Source organism: Rana temporaria, chromosome 10 (assembly GCF_905171775.1).
Source record: "Rana temporaria chromosome 10, aRanTem1.1, whole genome shotgun sequence".
Lineage (NCBI taxonomy): Eukaryota > Metazoa > Chordata > Amphibia > Anura > Ranidae > Rana > Rana temporaria.
In genome coordinates this window covers 125,440,707-125,457,484 of record NC_053498.1, presented here as the reverse complement: position 1 = coordinate 125,457,484, position 16,778 = coordinate 125,440,707, and the positions used below count along the sequence as shown (strand labels likewise).

Genomic DNA, 16,778 nt, shown 5'->3' with positions numbered 1-16,778 from the left:
TATCAAGCTACAACTGAAGCAGTATTTGGAAGATCCCTCAACTCCGGATGAGGTCCTCATTGAGAAAGTGAATGAAGCGGATAAAATGGAGATTGAGAGGGACCAAAAACAGGGGAAACTTCAACCTCCTAGCACCACAAGTGCTAAAATACAGCAGATAGGTGTCCCCTCAGACACTCAGGAACTTAATGTTTTGGCAACAAGCGTTGAACAGGGATCATGGCTTTCACCTATTCACCACCTACCCGTAGGTCAGACTGAACTGGAGAAGCTGTTCCAGACCCAGAAAGAAATACTGGAAATGATGACCATGTTGATGACTCGTCTGGTGAAACCCCAGACAGAAGAAGTCCTGCCACTCAAGGCTCCAGAGACTCCTACCATTAATCATCCTATGAAACAAACACAGAGAGTCTGCTTCAAATGTGGAGGAGTAGGACATCTCAGGCGAGTGTGCCCAAGCCCAGTAACTGAAACAAAATCCAAACAACTGGGGGAAAAACTTCAGAGGTCCCCAGTGAAGGAGTCAACTGGGCGCCCGGTTGCAATAGCGAACTCCACACCGACTCATATACCCCTGACCACTGAGGTCACCAACAAGCCAGGATGGAAAAGAGAGAGACCCCCAAAGGCGAATGTACAAGCCACCAGGCAGGTCAAAGGTACTGCAATCAGTGGATTTCCCCCCAAGCTAGTGGGACCCTCCCCAATTGTTCCCATCCAAGTAGAGGGGATTTATACGAAAGCCCTGCTGGACACTGGAGCCCAAGTAACCTTGCTCTACAGGGATTTCTATGACAGACATCTCAAGCACCTGCCGTTACAGAAATTGGAGGAACTAGAGATATGGGGATTAGGCACCCAGAACTTCCCATATGATGGTTACCTGCCGGTCAGACTCACCTTCGACCCAAGTACAGCAGGAGAGGCTGAGACTTTCGACACCTTGGCCATAGTGTGCCCTCGTCCCCCAGGGGCTGACAAAAATTCCCTCATCATTGGGACGAACACTAACTTGGTGAGGAGGCTACTTGCACCGCTTGTGCTGCAGAAGGGGACCCTCCCAACTAAAATACATCCAATGTTGGCCCAGACATACCGAGACCTTAGACAGGAGGAAGAGGCTCCTGAAGAGGGAGTGGGAAAAATCTGGCTCCTGGATAGGGAAAAGAGGTTAGTCCAGCCGGGTGAAGTAGTCTGCCTGAGAGCCTCCGTCAAGTTAAGCTGGAAAAAAACAGGTCCTTTCATTGTCCTTGAAAATACAAGCCAGGAAGAAAAAAAGGGGTTAGAACTTATCCCTGAAGTATTGCCCACCAGGGCATTGAAGAGGACTCACGGCAAAGTTCCAGTCAGTGTCCGCAACACAGCAGCTGTGCCAGTGAGGGTGCCAGCCAGACTACTGTTAGGACAGGTCAGCCCAGCAACTCCAGTCGCAGCATGTGGTTCGACGGAAGGACCAGCAGCAGAAATCTCTGTAGAAGAATTCTGCCCAAAGAATACGCCTCTTACTCCTGCATGGAGAGAAAGAGCTAAAGCCCAACTTCTGAGATGGAGGGCAGCTTTCTCAAAAAGTGAATTTGATGTGGGTTTGGCAAAGAGTGCCACCCACCAAATTCGACTGGAGGAAGACAAGCCGTTTCGTGAAAGGGTTAGGCGAATCCCATTGGGAGATCTGGAAGATTTGAGGGAACAACTGGCTGAACTCAAGAGGACTGGCATTATCCGGGAGTCCAGGAGTCCTTATGCCTCCCCAATAGTGGTGGTCAGGAAGAAGAACGGGTCCCTACGCCTATGTATCGATTACAGGACCCTGAACCGGAGGACCATTCCTGACCAGTACACCACACCTCGGATAGAGGATGCTCTGCAGAGCCTGTCGGGAGCGAAGTGGTTCAGTGTGCTGGACTTAAAGAGTGGGTATTATCAGATCCCCATGTGCCCTGAAGACAAAGAGAAGACCGCTTTTATCACCCCAGTCGGATTCTTTGAGTTCAACCGGATGCCGCAAGGCCTGTCTGGGGCCCCAGCAACGTTCCAGAGGTTGATGGAAAAAACAGTGGGTGACATGAACCTACTTGAAGTACTAGTTTACCTGGATGACATCATAGTATTTGGAAGAACGTTGGAAGAGCACGAAGAACGCCTGGAGAAGGTCCTGAAGAGACTTCATGATGAAGGTCTGAAGCTCTCTATGGAAAAATGCCAGTTCTACCAGCCCTCAGTGAATTACCTGGGACACATTGTGTCTGAAGAGGGAGTGGCAACCGATCCCAAGAAGTTAGAAGCTGTCACTTCTTGGCCAAGGCCCACCAACGTGACTGAACTCAGGTCATTCTTAGGCTTCTGTTCGTACTACAGAAGGTTCGTGGAGGGGTTCGCTAAAATAGCCCACCCACTCACTGAGCTCCTGAAGAAACAGGAAGAAGTTAGTGTAAGCCCAGATCAGTCAAGGAAGCCAAAAGAAGGGCCCAGAAGGAAGAAAGAGTCCATCCAGGACCAGTGGACTCCAGGATGTGAGGAAGCCTTCAGACAATTGAAGTGGAGCCTTACCACTGCTCCGGTTTTGGCCTATGCAGACCCTGCCAAACCATACGAGTTGCATGTGGATGCCAGCCGTGACGGACTGGGAGGAGTGCTCTATCAAGAGCATGAAGGGCATCTGCAGCCGATCGCCTATGTGAGCAGAAGTTTGATTCCTGCCGAAAGAAACTATCCGACTCACAAGCTTGAATTTCTGGCTCTGAAGTGGGCAGTGGTAGACAAGTTGAAGGATTACCTTTACGGGGCTGAATTTGTGGTAAAGACGGACAACAACCCCCTCACATACCTGCTCACCACTGCAAAGCTGGACGCCACCGGTCACAGGTGGTTAGCTGCTCTCTCGGCATTTACCTTCAGCCTGAAGTACAGACCAGGGGTTGGTAATCGAGATGCGGATGCTCTATCAAGAAGGCCTCATGACCCCCGAAATCCATCAGAAGACTGGACTCAACTTACTCCAGAGGGGGTAAGAGCCCTTTGTGAAGGGACAAGTCTACACGGGAGAGGTGGGGCCAGAGCTGAAGAAGTGGGAGTATCCTCAGCGGGAGTACCCAGGTGCTATTGCAACGTCTCCCAGGTTGTACAAGAGGGTCTCCCCAAGCTATCCAGAAAGGATCTCAGGAGAGATCAGGAGGAAGATCCACTGTGTGGGCTGGTGCTGAAGGCATTGGAACATCAACAGTCTGATGTGCTGCAGAAGAGCCCCAAGAAGGAAGCCCGGCTGATACTGAAAGAATGGGATCGGTTGCAGTTGCAACAAGGGGTGGTCTACCGAAGGGGCCCCTCTGATGATCCAGAAGCAAAGTGGCAGCTGCTCCTGCCGGAAAAGCACAGAGAGAGGGTACTGATTGCTTTACACGATCATCATGGTCATTTGGGAGCCGAGAGGACTTTCCAACTAGTAAGGGACAGGTTCTACTGGCCTCACATGAGGAAAGAAGTGGAGAGTTACTGTCATTCCTGCCTCAGGTGTATACAACGAAAGACATTGCCCCAGAGGGCTGCCCCAATGGGCCATTTGGAGAGCCAGGGACCAATGGACCTGGTCTGCATAGACTTTCTTTGTTTGGAATCCGATCTGAGTGGGCAGGGGGACATCTTGGTGGTAACAGATCACTTTACCCGTTATGCCCAAGCATTTCCTACTAGAGACCAGCAAGCAACCACAGTAGCAAAGACTCTCGTGGAAAAGTTCTTCGTCCATTATGGCTTACCTCAACGGATACATTCGGACCAAGGAAGGGACTTTGAGAGCAAATTAATAAAAAGACTGTTGGATCTACTAGGCATACAAAAGTCCAGGACTACTCCTTATCACCCACAAGGGGACCCTCAACCGGAAAGGTTCAACAGGACTCTCCTGAATATGTTGGGGACGTTGACTGCAGAACAGAAACCCCATTGGAGTAAACACATTACTGCACTGGTTCATGCCTACAACAGTACCAAAAGTGACACCACTGGGTATTCACCTTACAGATTGATGTTCGGCCGTGAAGCCCGATTACCAGTGGACCTGGCTTTTGGTTCCTCCTTGGATCACACATCAGAGAACTCCCATAGAGGGTATGTGGACAGGCTGCGGAGGAGCCTGAAGATAGCTTACGAGCAGGCTCAAGCCACCTCGAACTCCAGAGTCAACAGGAACAAGAGAAACTTTGACCTGAAAGTAAGAGTTCAAGATCTTCAACCAGGTGACCGGGTTTTGCTGAGGAATCTAGGCATCCCAGGCAAGCATAAGTTGGCTGATCGTTGGAGATCACAGCCTTATGTTGTGTGTAGGAAGCTTCCAGGGCTCCCAGTGTATGAAATCAAGCCAGAAGGAAACACTGGGCCAATAAAAACCTGGCATCGGAATCACCTTTTACCTCTCACTGAGGCAGTCAGGATAAGCACAGAGGAGGAATTCCCATCCACATCCACCGATGTGTGTAGGCCAATAACCAGATCTCAGCTTGCACCCTCTACAGATGAAGATGAGGAAGTGGAGATGAGTTGGCTGTGGCCTCCGGAAACTTCAGAAACAGATGCTGATATCTCTTCAGAAGTAGAGGAGGATAATAATGGAACTCTCAGGGCAGAGGCCCCAGAATTTGTGCCGGCAACTCATCTTGCAGAAGAGCCCAGTACTCTTATTTACTCTCCATTTTTAGTCACTGAGAGGAGGGATGACGACATTTGTCAAAAAGGAATGGATACCCCAAAAGTGCAAAGAGCAAAGAGAGACATTCGCCCACCACGCAGACTGACTTATGATACATTGGGCGAATGCTCTGAAGCATCTCAGTTTGTCAGCAAAAGAAACCTTGAACTGTCTGGTCCCTCTACTTTTGATTCAGTAAGGGACAACCCCACCTCACCCCTTGGCACATCTGTACCAGACACAGTAGTATCAGCTGTGAGTGCACAGGATAGCTCCCCATCATATGACAATTGGTGGGAAGCTCCTCTGTCTGTATTGTATAACCGTATAGAGGCTAAAATGCAGAATAGAGTTAGCAATTTGAACCTCTTTGGAGGACCAAAGAGATAAAGTAGGGGGAGTGTGTAGCGCTGACATTCTTGTATATTGATGTGTGTTTGCATACTTTAATACAACGTCTATGGACATTGCTATGTTTAAGTATTTGGAGCTAGTGACCAAATACTGGTAATGCAGAGAGATGTTTTGTTTAGTATTTTGGTTGCCTTGGAGACGAGGAGAGACCCAAATACTGGTAATGCAGAGAGATGTTTTGTTGAGGTTTTTGGTTGCCTTGGAGACGAGGGGGGACAGGAGTGTAAACAAAAGGCTTCTGGATGCTGATGCCGAGCTGCTGGGGAGGGAAGGCTGAGCTCGGAGAGCTAGAGGACAGTGGCCGGATTGCAGAGACCGAGAGACACTCATCCGAGCATCAGAGAACCGGATCCATCCAGCGGAGCTGAACAGAGCTGACAGAGAAGCAAGTTGCAGTCACAGGACCCTGAACAAAAGTTAATACCCGGAGCTCCGATCCAGTGGGTGAGCGGGTCACGACCCACAGTTTGCTAAGTTTACACGCAGTTAGACTCATATACAGGCCTTACTGGGATTTATAGTTCCACAGAGGAACTGAAACTGAGAAGGCTTGAGGCCTATCTAATTTGACATTTCAAGCGATTTTAAAATAGTTGTTGCAGTTACACCAGGAGCATTTTCACTTCAATTTGACTCATCAAAACTGTGGATTACAAATCACTTTAGCTAGCGAAGAAAAGAAGATCCAAGACCAAGTACTTTAAGTGAGATCTCACGCATAGCTAATAAAGTAGGGGGAGCTCCCAGGTATAAAATGTTTATGTATACTGTTTTCAAATAGCTTATGTTTAAATCAATTGTGCTGTCGTCTTACGTTGGGATGACAGCACAATTACTGTAATAACTTCTTTGCATATTTCACAGTAAAATATATCTCTGGTTAAGTATCCAGTTGTTGTGGCATACTGTTTTTCTCACTCCAAGTGCAGTCAGTGGATCCTGGGGTTATAATACAGGTATTTTGTATTGTCTTACATTGTATTGTATTGCATTGCATCACAGCTGTGCCAAGGGGATTGAGCCAAGTTAGTGGGGTTTATTAGTAGAGTGCAGGCCCAAATTAAACCAGCAGCTCCTTCGGGGGTCAGTGCTACATATCAATGCCACAGGCCCAACCATCGCCAACGCATGCAGATATTTTCAAAGGTGAAAAAGGAAGGGCTTCTTTTCCCATAATGAGTTAAAAGCTCATTGATGAAGAATGGGAGAAATGTGATAAGAAGACCAATTTACAGTTAAAGGTCTCCAAGCTTTATCCAATGAAGCTGGCTGATGCATGTTTAAGCAACGCACTTCCAGGAGTGGATGGGGCCTGCCAGCGTCTGGTGCGCAAGTGTCTTTGCCTTTCAATACCTTTTGGAATCCTACAGGTTGAAAAGTGGACTTAAGGCTGGTTCACACTAGATACAGTCCAATACATTTTTAGAGTAAAAAATGCATGAACAGCATTTACTATTTATTCCAATGGCCTATGCTACACCAGTGCAGTGTATTCCTGTACAGTTAACTAAAGGAGAATATGTTGCATTTTTCTCCATGGAATGCATCTGTAACATGGCAAAACACATTGAAAATGCACCAAAAAAAGTGCATGCAGAAAGACCTCTTAAACTCAAATTGTGTGGAACTTGACCGCAACCTTGCAGAAAATCTATACGGTGGCAGTTTTTTTTCCAACTGTTACCGGTTATGTTGAAGCATTCATTGAATTCAAGTGGAACCTGCAGGAGTGGGCATGGTTCTGGAGGACTGGAACCTGGCTGCTGACTTTTGGTGGAGGTTTCACTAGACCTAGTTCTAGGGCTAGCACATTAAGTCACAGCGATAAGAGCTTTGGTTGTACTATTGGAGGGTGTTGAAGCCTCCAAAACTAGCCCTTTATAAAATTCTCCATAATGGGAGGTTTGTTGTTTGGCAAAACGTTTGACGAAGCAAGTGACAGAAGAAAAGTCCGGAGTTAAATAAGAGGAAACAGCCGTCTTTTTTTGCTCATCTCGTCGAACTTCAGAAGGGTTCAGGAGGCCAAATCTTATAGGTCAGGCTGGAATTTACCAGATCACAGTGAAGGGCGCCCCAACTTCCTGTTTACGATGAATAAAACCAACCAGAGCAGGTTGCTAGACATGTGGAAAGTCTTTGAAGGTGGGTCCAACCAGTGCCTTCCAGTAGGAGTCAGGATGGCCTACTTTTTGGAGGGTTTGGGCAACAAAATTCAAATATAGCTGAGAGTACAATCACCAAATCCTTTTATTCATCATTCAACAGATCTCAAGAAGAAAGAATTACATATAGGAATTATACTGCAACTAGTCCATAGCGTTGCTGTCGCTAAAAGAACAAATCTGGGGGTTTCTCCCCATTCTTTCTAGTACCAAAGGCATCAGGAGTTTTCCCTACTGTCTAGGTTTGAAGAAATTTAATGGGTACATACACCACAAAAGGTTCAAGATTGAGTCATGGCGATAGTTCAGCATGAGGACCGGTTAGGGTCAATCGACATGGCTGACGTATACTTTCATATACCAATTGGTGTGCAACACCAGAGACCTAGGAGATTTACAGTGACCTGCGGTAACTTCCAGTTCAGGTGTCTAGCATTTTTAGAATTGACACAGCACCAAGAAACTTTAACATTTTGTTGGCAGCAGTGGCAGCAATTCATCTTTGGGCACAAGGCACTACCACTACTGGGATGATGTTTAGATTGTCACAGGTGTAAGTCAGGAGCTGGCAAAGCATCACAACCTTGCCCTAGAAATCCTTTTCCAAGTTCAGTCGATTAGTGAACAAACAGGAAAAACAGTTAACCCCTTCTTAATCTGTGAAGGATCTTGGAGTCTATTTTCATGCCCAAATATGACAAGTAGTCTACTTGAAGAGTCATGGAGACAGCATTTAGGTCAACAAGGGATTGCATTGTCCCCCATTGGGACATTTTACCTTGGCCATTCCAGTGCCGCTTTGGGCCAGGTGGCACATGGGGGCTTTTCAATTTGCCTTCCTCAGTCAATGGGATCGGCTGCCTATGGCTCGGAAAGTCTTTGTGTCTGCACAAATTAGCAAGAACTGGAGTTTTGGACACAAATTTGCCTCCTTTGTGGCGTGCCTCTCAGCCCAGGAGATGGAATAATTCTGACATCAGATGCTTGTCTGCCTCCAGTCTGAAGAGACAAGTGCAAGGCCATGGGAGCCTAGTGGAATGCAGATGCTCTGACCAACTTAAATGTAAGACAGTTTTTTTCCTAGCATTACAAGCCTTTCAGAATCTTTCTCCAAGGAGTGAAGTTGATGATTGATAACAAGACAGCAGTAGCTTACATTGCCCACCAAGAGGGAACCAAGTGTCTGTCTTTAAGTTTTGTAACAAACTTTTCGCTGGATGGAGAGCGGCTTACAGGCAGTAAAAGCGGAAGTAAACCCAGTATTTAAAAAAATAAATAAAAAATGCTAGCTCATTATGAATGACTTGCCTGAGATCGAAGCCCCCGAACTGTTCCTCGTTCCACTCCGCAGCCGCTGTGACTGGCCGGAGTGGTGATGACGTCACTCCTGTGCATACGCACGAGAACACGATTTCATTCATGGAGCCGGCCCGCTAGTGCGCCTGCACCGTTGTCTACAGCGCGCATGCGCCGTAGACATTGGTGCTAGTTTTTGGGTAAATATCTCCTTAGGTTAGGGGGATATTTCTTGCACCTACAGGTAAACCTTAATCTAGGCTTACCTGTAGGTGCAAGTTGTGTGGTTGGGTTTACAACCACTTTAAAGGTATCCTACTTACTGGGAAAGCAGGATCACCTAACGGATCAGTTAGGCAAATTATTTTCTAACAAGCAGTACCTCAACTAGTATTGGCTCTAGGGTACATTCCAGCAGTAGTTCACAAAGAGAGTCTACTGAACTCACAGCTTCCGGTATTTGTAATAATGTACAAAGATGAAGTGATAGAAGGTGGATTTGTAACAATATGTGGCATTTGTTTTTTATATTGGTATTGGTTTTCCTTCAGTATCCTTGATTATGAACACGTATTATGCCATACATGCGCTTTCCACCTGCTGAAGAGGCCTTGGTTTTCTTTGATCCCCCAGGATTGGTTGTGCCGTCATTAAAACACCACCAATCCTGTTTCCGGTCAAACAAGATCTTTTAATCCAACATCAATGGCAGCACCCCAATCCAGTGAGACTCTTAATAGCCTGGCTATTGAATTGGCCAGACTAGAGGTGGTTCAGACCTTGGCGAAGACCACAAGACCATAAACGCTACATATGAGGATATGAAGGAAGTTTGTTCTGTTTGCTCAGCAAAGTTTTTTTTTCCTGTGTCTCCAGCTCTAGACATTTTTACAATCGGCACTTGAGGTTGGTCCGGCATACTAGACATGCGCACTGCCGAAAAATTCTTTCATTTTCATTTCATACATTTTTAAGCTTTTTTCTGAAATTTTTAATTTCCGAAATCTCGATTTTTTTTTAAATTTTCGAAATTATGAAATTTTGAAAATTCTGAATTCGAAAATGTAAAAATTCAAAATGAACAAATTGGTCAAAATCCTTTAAAAAAAAAAAAAAAAAAAAAAATTGAACTTAAATGAATTGCACAGGTCTATGGCATACAACAAATCAATGAACAAAGGCATCATGCAGGTCATAATCCATATACAACCACCAAGGAAATTCTTGTTCCCTTCATGGGATTAAGGCTTGGTTCTGAAAGCACTAGTACAGGCATCCTTTGCTCCAATAGCTTAATTTCCATTGTGGTTCCTAGTGGTAAAACTAGTTTCCCTGTCAGCAGTTGCTTCAGACAGAAGGATGTTGGAGGTTGCAGCACTTCCCTGCAAAGATCCCTTTTGGGTCTTTTTACCAGAAATAGTCCATCTCCAAGTGGTATTCAGTTTCCAGGAAAACCTGAGGGCAGTTTCTCCAAGCATGTCACAGAGTCAGGGCTCAAGTCCTGCGGGAACGGAGTTCCTGCACTTTTTTCACAGCAGGAACTCAGTTCCCTTTGCAGGACTAGAGCAGCCGAGAGCAGCCAGGCCATCCGAGCCAATCCTTCACTAAGCGGCGATGCCCAGCTCGAGTCACTATCAGGGGCAAGCGAACCTTAGTAATCCTTTATGTTACTGGCCGCTTCCTGTATATGGATTCATCAGGTAGTGTGCGGGTATTCTGTCACTTCCTCGATGCCGCAATGTCTCCTGGGAGCTTTTGTCATTGTTCCCAGGAGACATTGCGGAGGTCTGCCGCGAGTTATCGTGGGATTTAGAAAGAAATTACTAAGGTACAGTGGATTAAAAAAAAACAAAAAAAACATGCGGTTTAGTAATTTTGCATATGAGCGTATCATTTTTTTTTTTGGTGGGGGGAGTGGATCTTGGGTGGGAGTTCCCACACTTTTTTCCCCAGGACTTGACCCCTGCACCGAGTACACAGCAGGAAGACTTCAGGTCCTTACACAAGTTGCTAACCATGTACATGCAAAGATCAAAGATGTGAGGAAAGTGTACAATTCTTTTCATTTTGTCATGAGGTTTTTGAGTCATCCTCTATTCGTTCAGCAGGGTGATTAGATTGGCACACAGTAAGTAGGCCTTTCTGCTAAGGGACAAGCTCCTTCAACCTGAGGGGTGGCAGCCTTTGGGACAGTTATGCTAGGATGTCAGTGAAGGGTATATGAGAGATGGCTAGCCCTTCATTCAACTTTACAAGCTATGTGTGCAATCGACAAGTTCTGCAAAGTTTGGGACGAGACATATACCGTATTTATCGGCGTATAACCCGCGCCGGCGTTTAACGCGCACCCCAATTTTAAGAGGGAATTTTCTGGAAAAACTAATCCTATCATTTATTTTGCAATCAAGCCTGGTCTAGCAGAATACAAGAGAATAAGTAAGGATTATTCACTATTGAAGTGATAAGTTACAACTTAAAAAACACCCTTAATAAAAAATGTATATATTTTTTTCCTCAATAAAATATCAACTAAGCATTTTAAGCAATTAGAATAAATGAGTTTCCCTTACTGACAGCAAATTTACTGAAGTCCCTTTGCTCATCCCTAATCATTATAAAAAGCATTTTATGGAAAAACTGAATTTATTCTAGGCTGCATATCTCTTTAAGAATAAGTCCTGGATATCCAAAGTAAGGATAATTACAAACTCATACCACATACAATATCCCACTGCAAACATCGATTATGCCCATTTAATCTGTAATAAAATTAAATCTTACTGTGGATATAGAATAAGGACATTTTGCCTACCTCGGAGCGGAAGGAGGGGGACGAGCGCCCACCGGAAATCACCGCGGGAAATCACCGAGCCGTCATCTCCACTCGGCTCTCACTCGGCTGTCACGTCACAAACGCACAGTCCCGCCTCCGCCATCGGCATTGGACCATCTCCTGTGACAGACAGAACACTGGTCCAATGCTGGTGGCAGAGGCGGGACTGTGCGCGTGTGACGTGACAGCCGAGAGGAGATGACGGCTCTGTGATTTCCGTGGGCGCTCGTCCCCCTCCTTCCCCTCCGAGGTATGCTATCGGCGTATAGCGCGCACCCATGATTTTCCCCCTATTTTCAGGGGAGAAAAGTGCGCGGTATACGCCAATAAATACGGTACATTATTTTTTATTTGGCAGCTTGTCAATGTTTCTTTTCATGTGTTCTCTTCCACCCATCTATTCAGCTAATTAAATCCCATTGTGTGTTGACGTGAGGTATGGCTAGGAATACAATTTTCTTTTTTATCAAATACTTACCGTAAATTTCCTTCCTGGCCTCACGTCAGCACAGGACTCCCTCCCTAGTGGCCTGTCGCAGGCCAGGTTATTGAACATCTTAGTGGGGGTGAGGCTGTCTTCTACCCATATTCCTATCAGAAACAGGTCAAATGTATTACGTAGGATGCGTGTCTATGATATTTCACCCATAATTCCCATGCAGAAAAAAAAAAAAATATAGACCCCTGAAATCTCCCCTTTGAGACAGAGCAAGGAACTGAGGACACATATTCCCCAGTCCCTTTCTCAGCAGCCTCAGCTGCACTGAAGATGAGGCTCCTCTCCATTCATAAATTGAAGCATCGTAATCACAGTGCTTAGTTATGAATGGACAGAGTCAGTGACCACTGACTCTGTGCATTCAGAAAAGCCAAAAGAAAATGACAGATTTACCGGCTCCTTCTTCCACTTTCCATCCTGACAGATCCGGGATGATGGGGGGACTGGAGGAGGATCGGGAGAAAGCAAAGAGCACGGAGGGGGACCCAGACAGAACGAGGCGCACACAGGGGAGTTGGGGGGGGGGGGGGAGGACACAGGGGGAGGACAGTCAGGGACGGTCGGTGGAGGTACAAGCACCAATCTCCCTGTATAGCTTTCAATAAAACATCTGACAGCCGCGGGAGGGAGGAGGAGAATCGGCTGTCAGAAAAGCAGTACAGGGCGATTGGTGCTTGTACTTCTGGCTGGCGTGCCCCATAGACCGCTTTAAAACCCCTGCTAGTGGCTGAGGAAAGGATTAATAGCGTTCGAAAAGGGCCGCTGTCGAATCGCTTTGCAGGTGCTTCGCCAGCGGTGCCGACAGCGATTTCAACGGGCAGGGGCAGTGTAGGAGCAGTGTATACATCGCTCCTCCACCGCTCCGAAGATGCTACTTGCAGGACTTTTTTTTTAACATCCTGCAAGCGCACCACCCCAGTGTGAAAGCACTCACAATGGGGCCGGAGTTTTTTCCTGAAAAACACCCCCATTTGAAAAGGGTCTTAAAGGAGAATTGTACAAACAAAACTATTCATTAAACCCACAAGTGATTATTTTCTACCACTACTAAATGCAGCAATTTAGAAATTGGATGAAAGGTTCAGCACTGGGAAACACCTTTTGAAAGATAAGAACTGGATTTTATATACAACTATATGGATCAGACCAAAATAAGGGACAAATGAGAAGGAAAGAGGAACAGAGAGACATCGTTCCAAATCAGGGACAGGTGGGAGCCATGCACCTGTGAAAAGTGTATATGCGACTCAAAAACGCACATTGCGGTGTGTTTTTACTGCAATTTCCATTCATTTCAATGGGAAGCTGCATTTTTAGTGCAGTTTTTAAAATCGCACCAAAGGTGCAGCATGCAGGACTTTCAAAACACACAGCACCCACCGCGTAATGGTGTGAAATTCCCAAAGGATTTAAAGGGAAATGTTTTTTCTTGCAAGGTAAAAACCTATAGATGTGAAAGGGGCCCTCCCTATTTAATTTTTTGTGAAATGGTGAACTTACCCGTTAAAGGTAGATGTGTTTATACAACGCACCAGACTACAACAATATGAATGGATCATTATGCCTTTTCTTTGCCCACCTACATTCAGCTAAAAGTTGTTCATGTACATGGCTGCAAGAGGGCGCACAGAATGCATAGAGCAGGGGTTTCAAACTATATATATATATATATATATATATATACACACACACACACACACACACACACACACACACATATACACAAATTATAATTATTTTTTTTTTATAAAAAGAAATTACAAAAAAGGGGGGTTGCCATCCGGGACCTCTGGGTCCTTTAATAATAATAATAAATAATAAAAAAAAACCTCTGGGCCCTTTAATAAAAAAAAATATATATATATAAAAATAAAATAAACATTTATATATATATATATATATATATATATATATATATATATATATATATATATATATATATATATATATATATATATATATATATATATATATATATATATATATATATATATATAGTATATATTATTATTATTTTTTAAAGGGCCCAGGATGGCAACCCCCTCCTTTTTTTTTTATAAAAATAAAATAAACATTTATATATATAAAAAATATATATATAGTATATATTATTATTTTTTTTTAAAGGGCCCAGGATGGCAACCCCCTCCTTTTTTTTTTTTATAAAAAAGGAGGGGGTTGCCATCCTGGGCCCTTTAATAAAAAAAATATATATAAAAATAAACATTTATAACAAATAAAAAAAGGGGGTTTGCCACATGGGGCTCTGGGGACCTCTGAGCCATATATATATATATATATATATATATATATATATATATATATATATATATATATATATATATATATATATATATATATATATAAATAAAATAAAACATTTTATAAAAAAAGGTGGGTTGTCACCTGGGGATCTCCAGGCCCCCCGTACCACTAAAAAAAAAAAAAAAAATTGTCAATTTAATAAAAAATACAAAAAAAAATATATTAGAATTTTTTTTTTTTTTTTTTATAAAAAAAAAAAAAAAAAGGGGGGGTTGCCATCCGGGGCCCTGCGCCATTCCAAAAAAAGTCAATCACGTCAGGTCAACCCGACCTACCATAAAACACGCCCCCTCAGCCTATTTTGAATTAGGCGCGCTTACGCCCGCCGCATTTACGATACGCCGCAGTAACTTTGCAGGCAAGTACTTTGTGAATACAGTACTTGCCTTGCAAACTTACGGCGGCGTAGTGTAAATGACATACGCTACGCCGCCGTTGTTTGGCAGTGGTATTTCCCACTAAACCAGGGGTGGCCACATGTGGCCTACGGAGCCCTCTGATGTGGCCCTTGACCTCCTGCTCTGGAATAGCGGCTTGGCAAGCCCAGTTTGCAGGTTGCCAACCTGTCATACCACAGCATCAGTGTTGTGAATGAAGCTGGTGGTAGAGGAAAAAAACGGGTGCGGAGCAGAACCCCATAAGCCGATGCTTCCTGTACAGGCGGAGTCTATGGCAAACTTCAGCTAACCCGCAGGATAGACATAGGTGCACTACGCTGCACCCGCAGTGTGGGCAAACCACAGCACATCAGTGTGAAAGCAGTCTTAGGCCCTTTTCAGGGCGATCGTCCCTACCTAATCGGACCCTCAATTCATCTCTACAGAGCGGCAGATGTAAACAAGACTTTTGTCCGCCCACCTACCTCCAATCCGATCCTCTAAAAAAAAATAGAAGGGAATTTATCCCCTTCCATCTGAGCAGATCAGATCAGAGGCCCTATAGAGTAGCCGTGACCTGTCATCCGCCTGCTCCGCTCATTGTGGCCTGCGACTGGTTACCAAGTTGCTTATGTGGCCCTCGCTCTTCAAAAGGTTGGGCACCCCTGCACTAAACCTTACGGGGGTATACTTTTTTTTTTCTGCACTCTTTGCGCAAAGCATTGCTGCCCTGGCAAGTGTACACTCCAGTTCAGCTGCCTTTGTAGTTTAAGGGGCACACTCAGGGAGCAATACATTTTTTACTGCATCCCAGCAAGTGTAAACAAACTCAAAAACACAAATGAAAAAAAAATAAATTATATATATATATATATATATATATATATATATATATATATATATATATATATATATGCACACCGCACCAAACAACACACACAAAAAGAAACTTAAAAAAAAAAAAAAAAACAGAACACATACAATACTATACCATTTTGAAAAATCCTTTGCTGATAACAATTTGTATTTAAAGCGGGAGTTCACCCGAAAATTTTTTTTTAAGATAAGATTCATGCTCATTTTGTCAAGGGGAATCGGGTAGTTTTTTTTTAAAACGAAGCAGTACTTACCGTTTTAGAGAGCGATCTTCTCTGCCGCTTCCGGGTATGGTCTTCGGGACTGGGCGTTCCTATTTGATTGACAGGCTTCCGACGGTCACATCTATCGCGTCACGAGTAGCCTAAAGAAGCCGAACGCCAGTGCGGCTCTATACGGCGCCTGCGCACTGACGTTCGGCTACTTTCGGAAAATCGTGACGCGATAGATGCGACTGGCGGAAGCCTGTCGGAAGACTGTCAATCAAATAGGAACGCCCAGTCCCGCAGCCCATACCCGGAAGCGGTGGAGAAGATGTATCTCTAAATCGGTAAGTGCAGCTTCGATTTTAAAAAAAATACCCGATTCCCCTAGACAAAATGAGCATGAATCTAATCTTAAAAATTGTCATTTCCGGGTGAACCTCCACTTTAAGACCAGAGCAAAGTAAAAACCTGAGCAGCAAATCACCAACATCAGAGTCTTGACTGAATCTGCTGACAGGCAATCAGTGGTAGTAGGTTACTACACCTTGTAACATTTATTTTAAATGGATACTTATGTTTTGTCAGTACAATTGCTAAACAGACATGTGAAAATATTAGAAATGTATGCAAGAAGATGATCACAATATCCATCCAACCAACCTGCTGCCTGCCTCATGAACATGTACGCTCTGCTCAGCCAATGTTACATCTTCATGTCTATGGTAGAGGGAGGAGCTGCAAGACATTCCCTGTGCTGGTTTATGGAAGAGGAAAGATTTATCTGATGGTGCTAAAACCAAGACGGTCTGATCTGGTAATTATCATCTTGTGTCTGTCAGTACCTTTAGATCCTGCTAGTGAAACAATTGTCTCTGTTCTTTGCCTCTGGCCTGGTTGCTGCGAGCAGTAGTAGTCCTTTCTTCCTTCCTTCACTTTTTATCATGGCTACAAACAAGACCTGTTCAGAGAAATATATAAAATATGTCAGAACAAGAAAATAGTTTATCACTGAGAGGTCTCCTTGTACTTTGTACCTTACATTTTGTGAGTGTTGGTAAAGATCTTCTGAATTATTGACCATAAGCCCAACATCTGTGTGCACATTG

At 44.4% G+C, this 16,778-nt stretch overlaps 1 protein-coding gene across 3 annotated transcripts in view; it reads right to left on the bottom strand.

Moving 5' to 3' along the window:
• KCNJ5 (potassium inwardly rectifying channel subfamily J member 5) overlaps positions 1 to 16,571 on the bottom strand; it is a 143,898-nt gene extending 127,327 nt beyond the window's left edge. For 2 of the 3 annotated variants that reach the window (XM_040326206.1, XM_040326207.1), the window contains exon 1: positions 16,333 to 16,499. In XM_040326206.1, coding sequence (XP_040182140.1) covers positions 16,333 to 16,418 — 86 coding nt within the window. In that variant the 5' untranslated portion in view covers positions 16,419 to 16,499. The other variant, XM_040326208.1, reaches the window with a different exon arrangement.
• Positions 16,572 to 16,778: the final 207 nt, after the last annotated feature.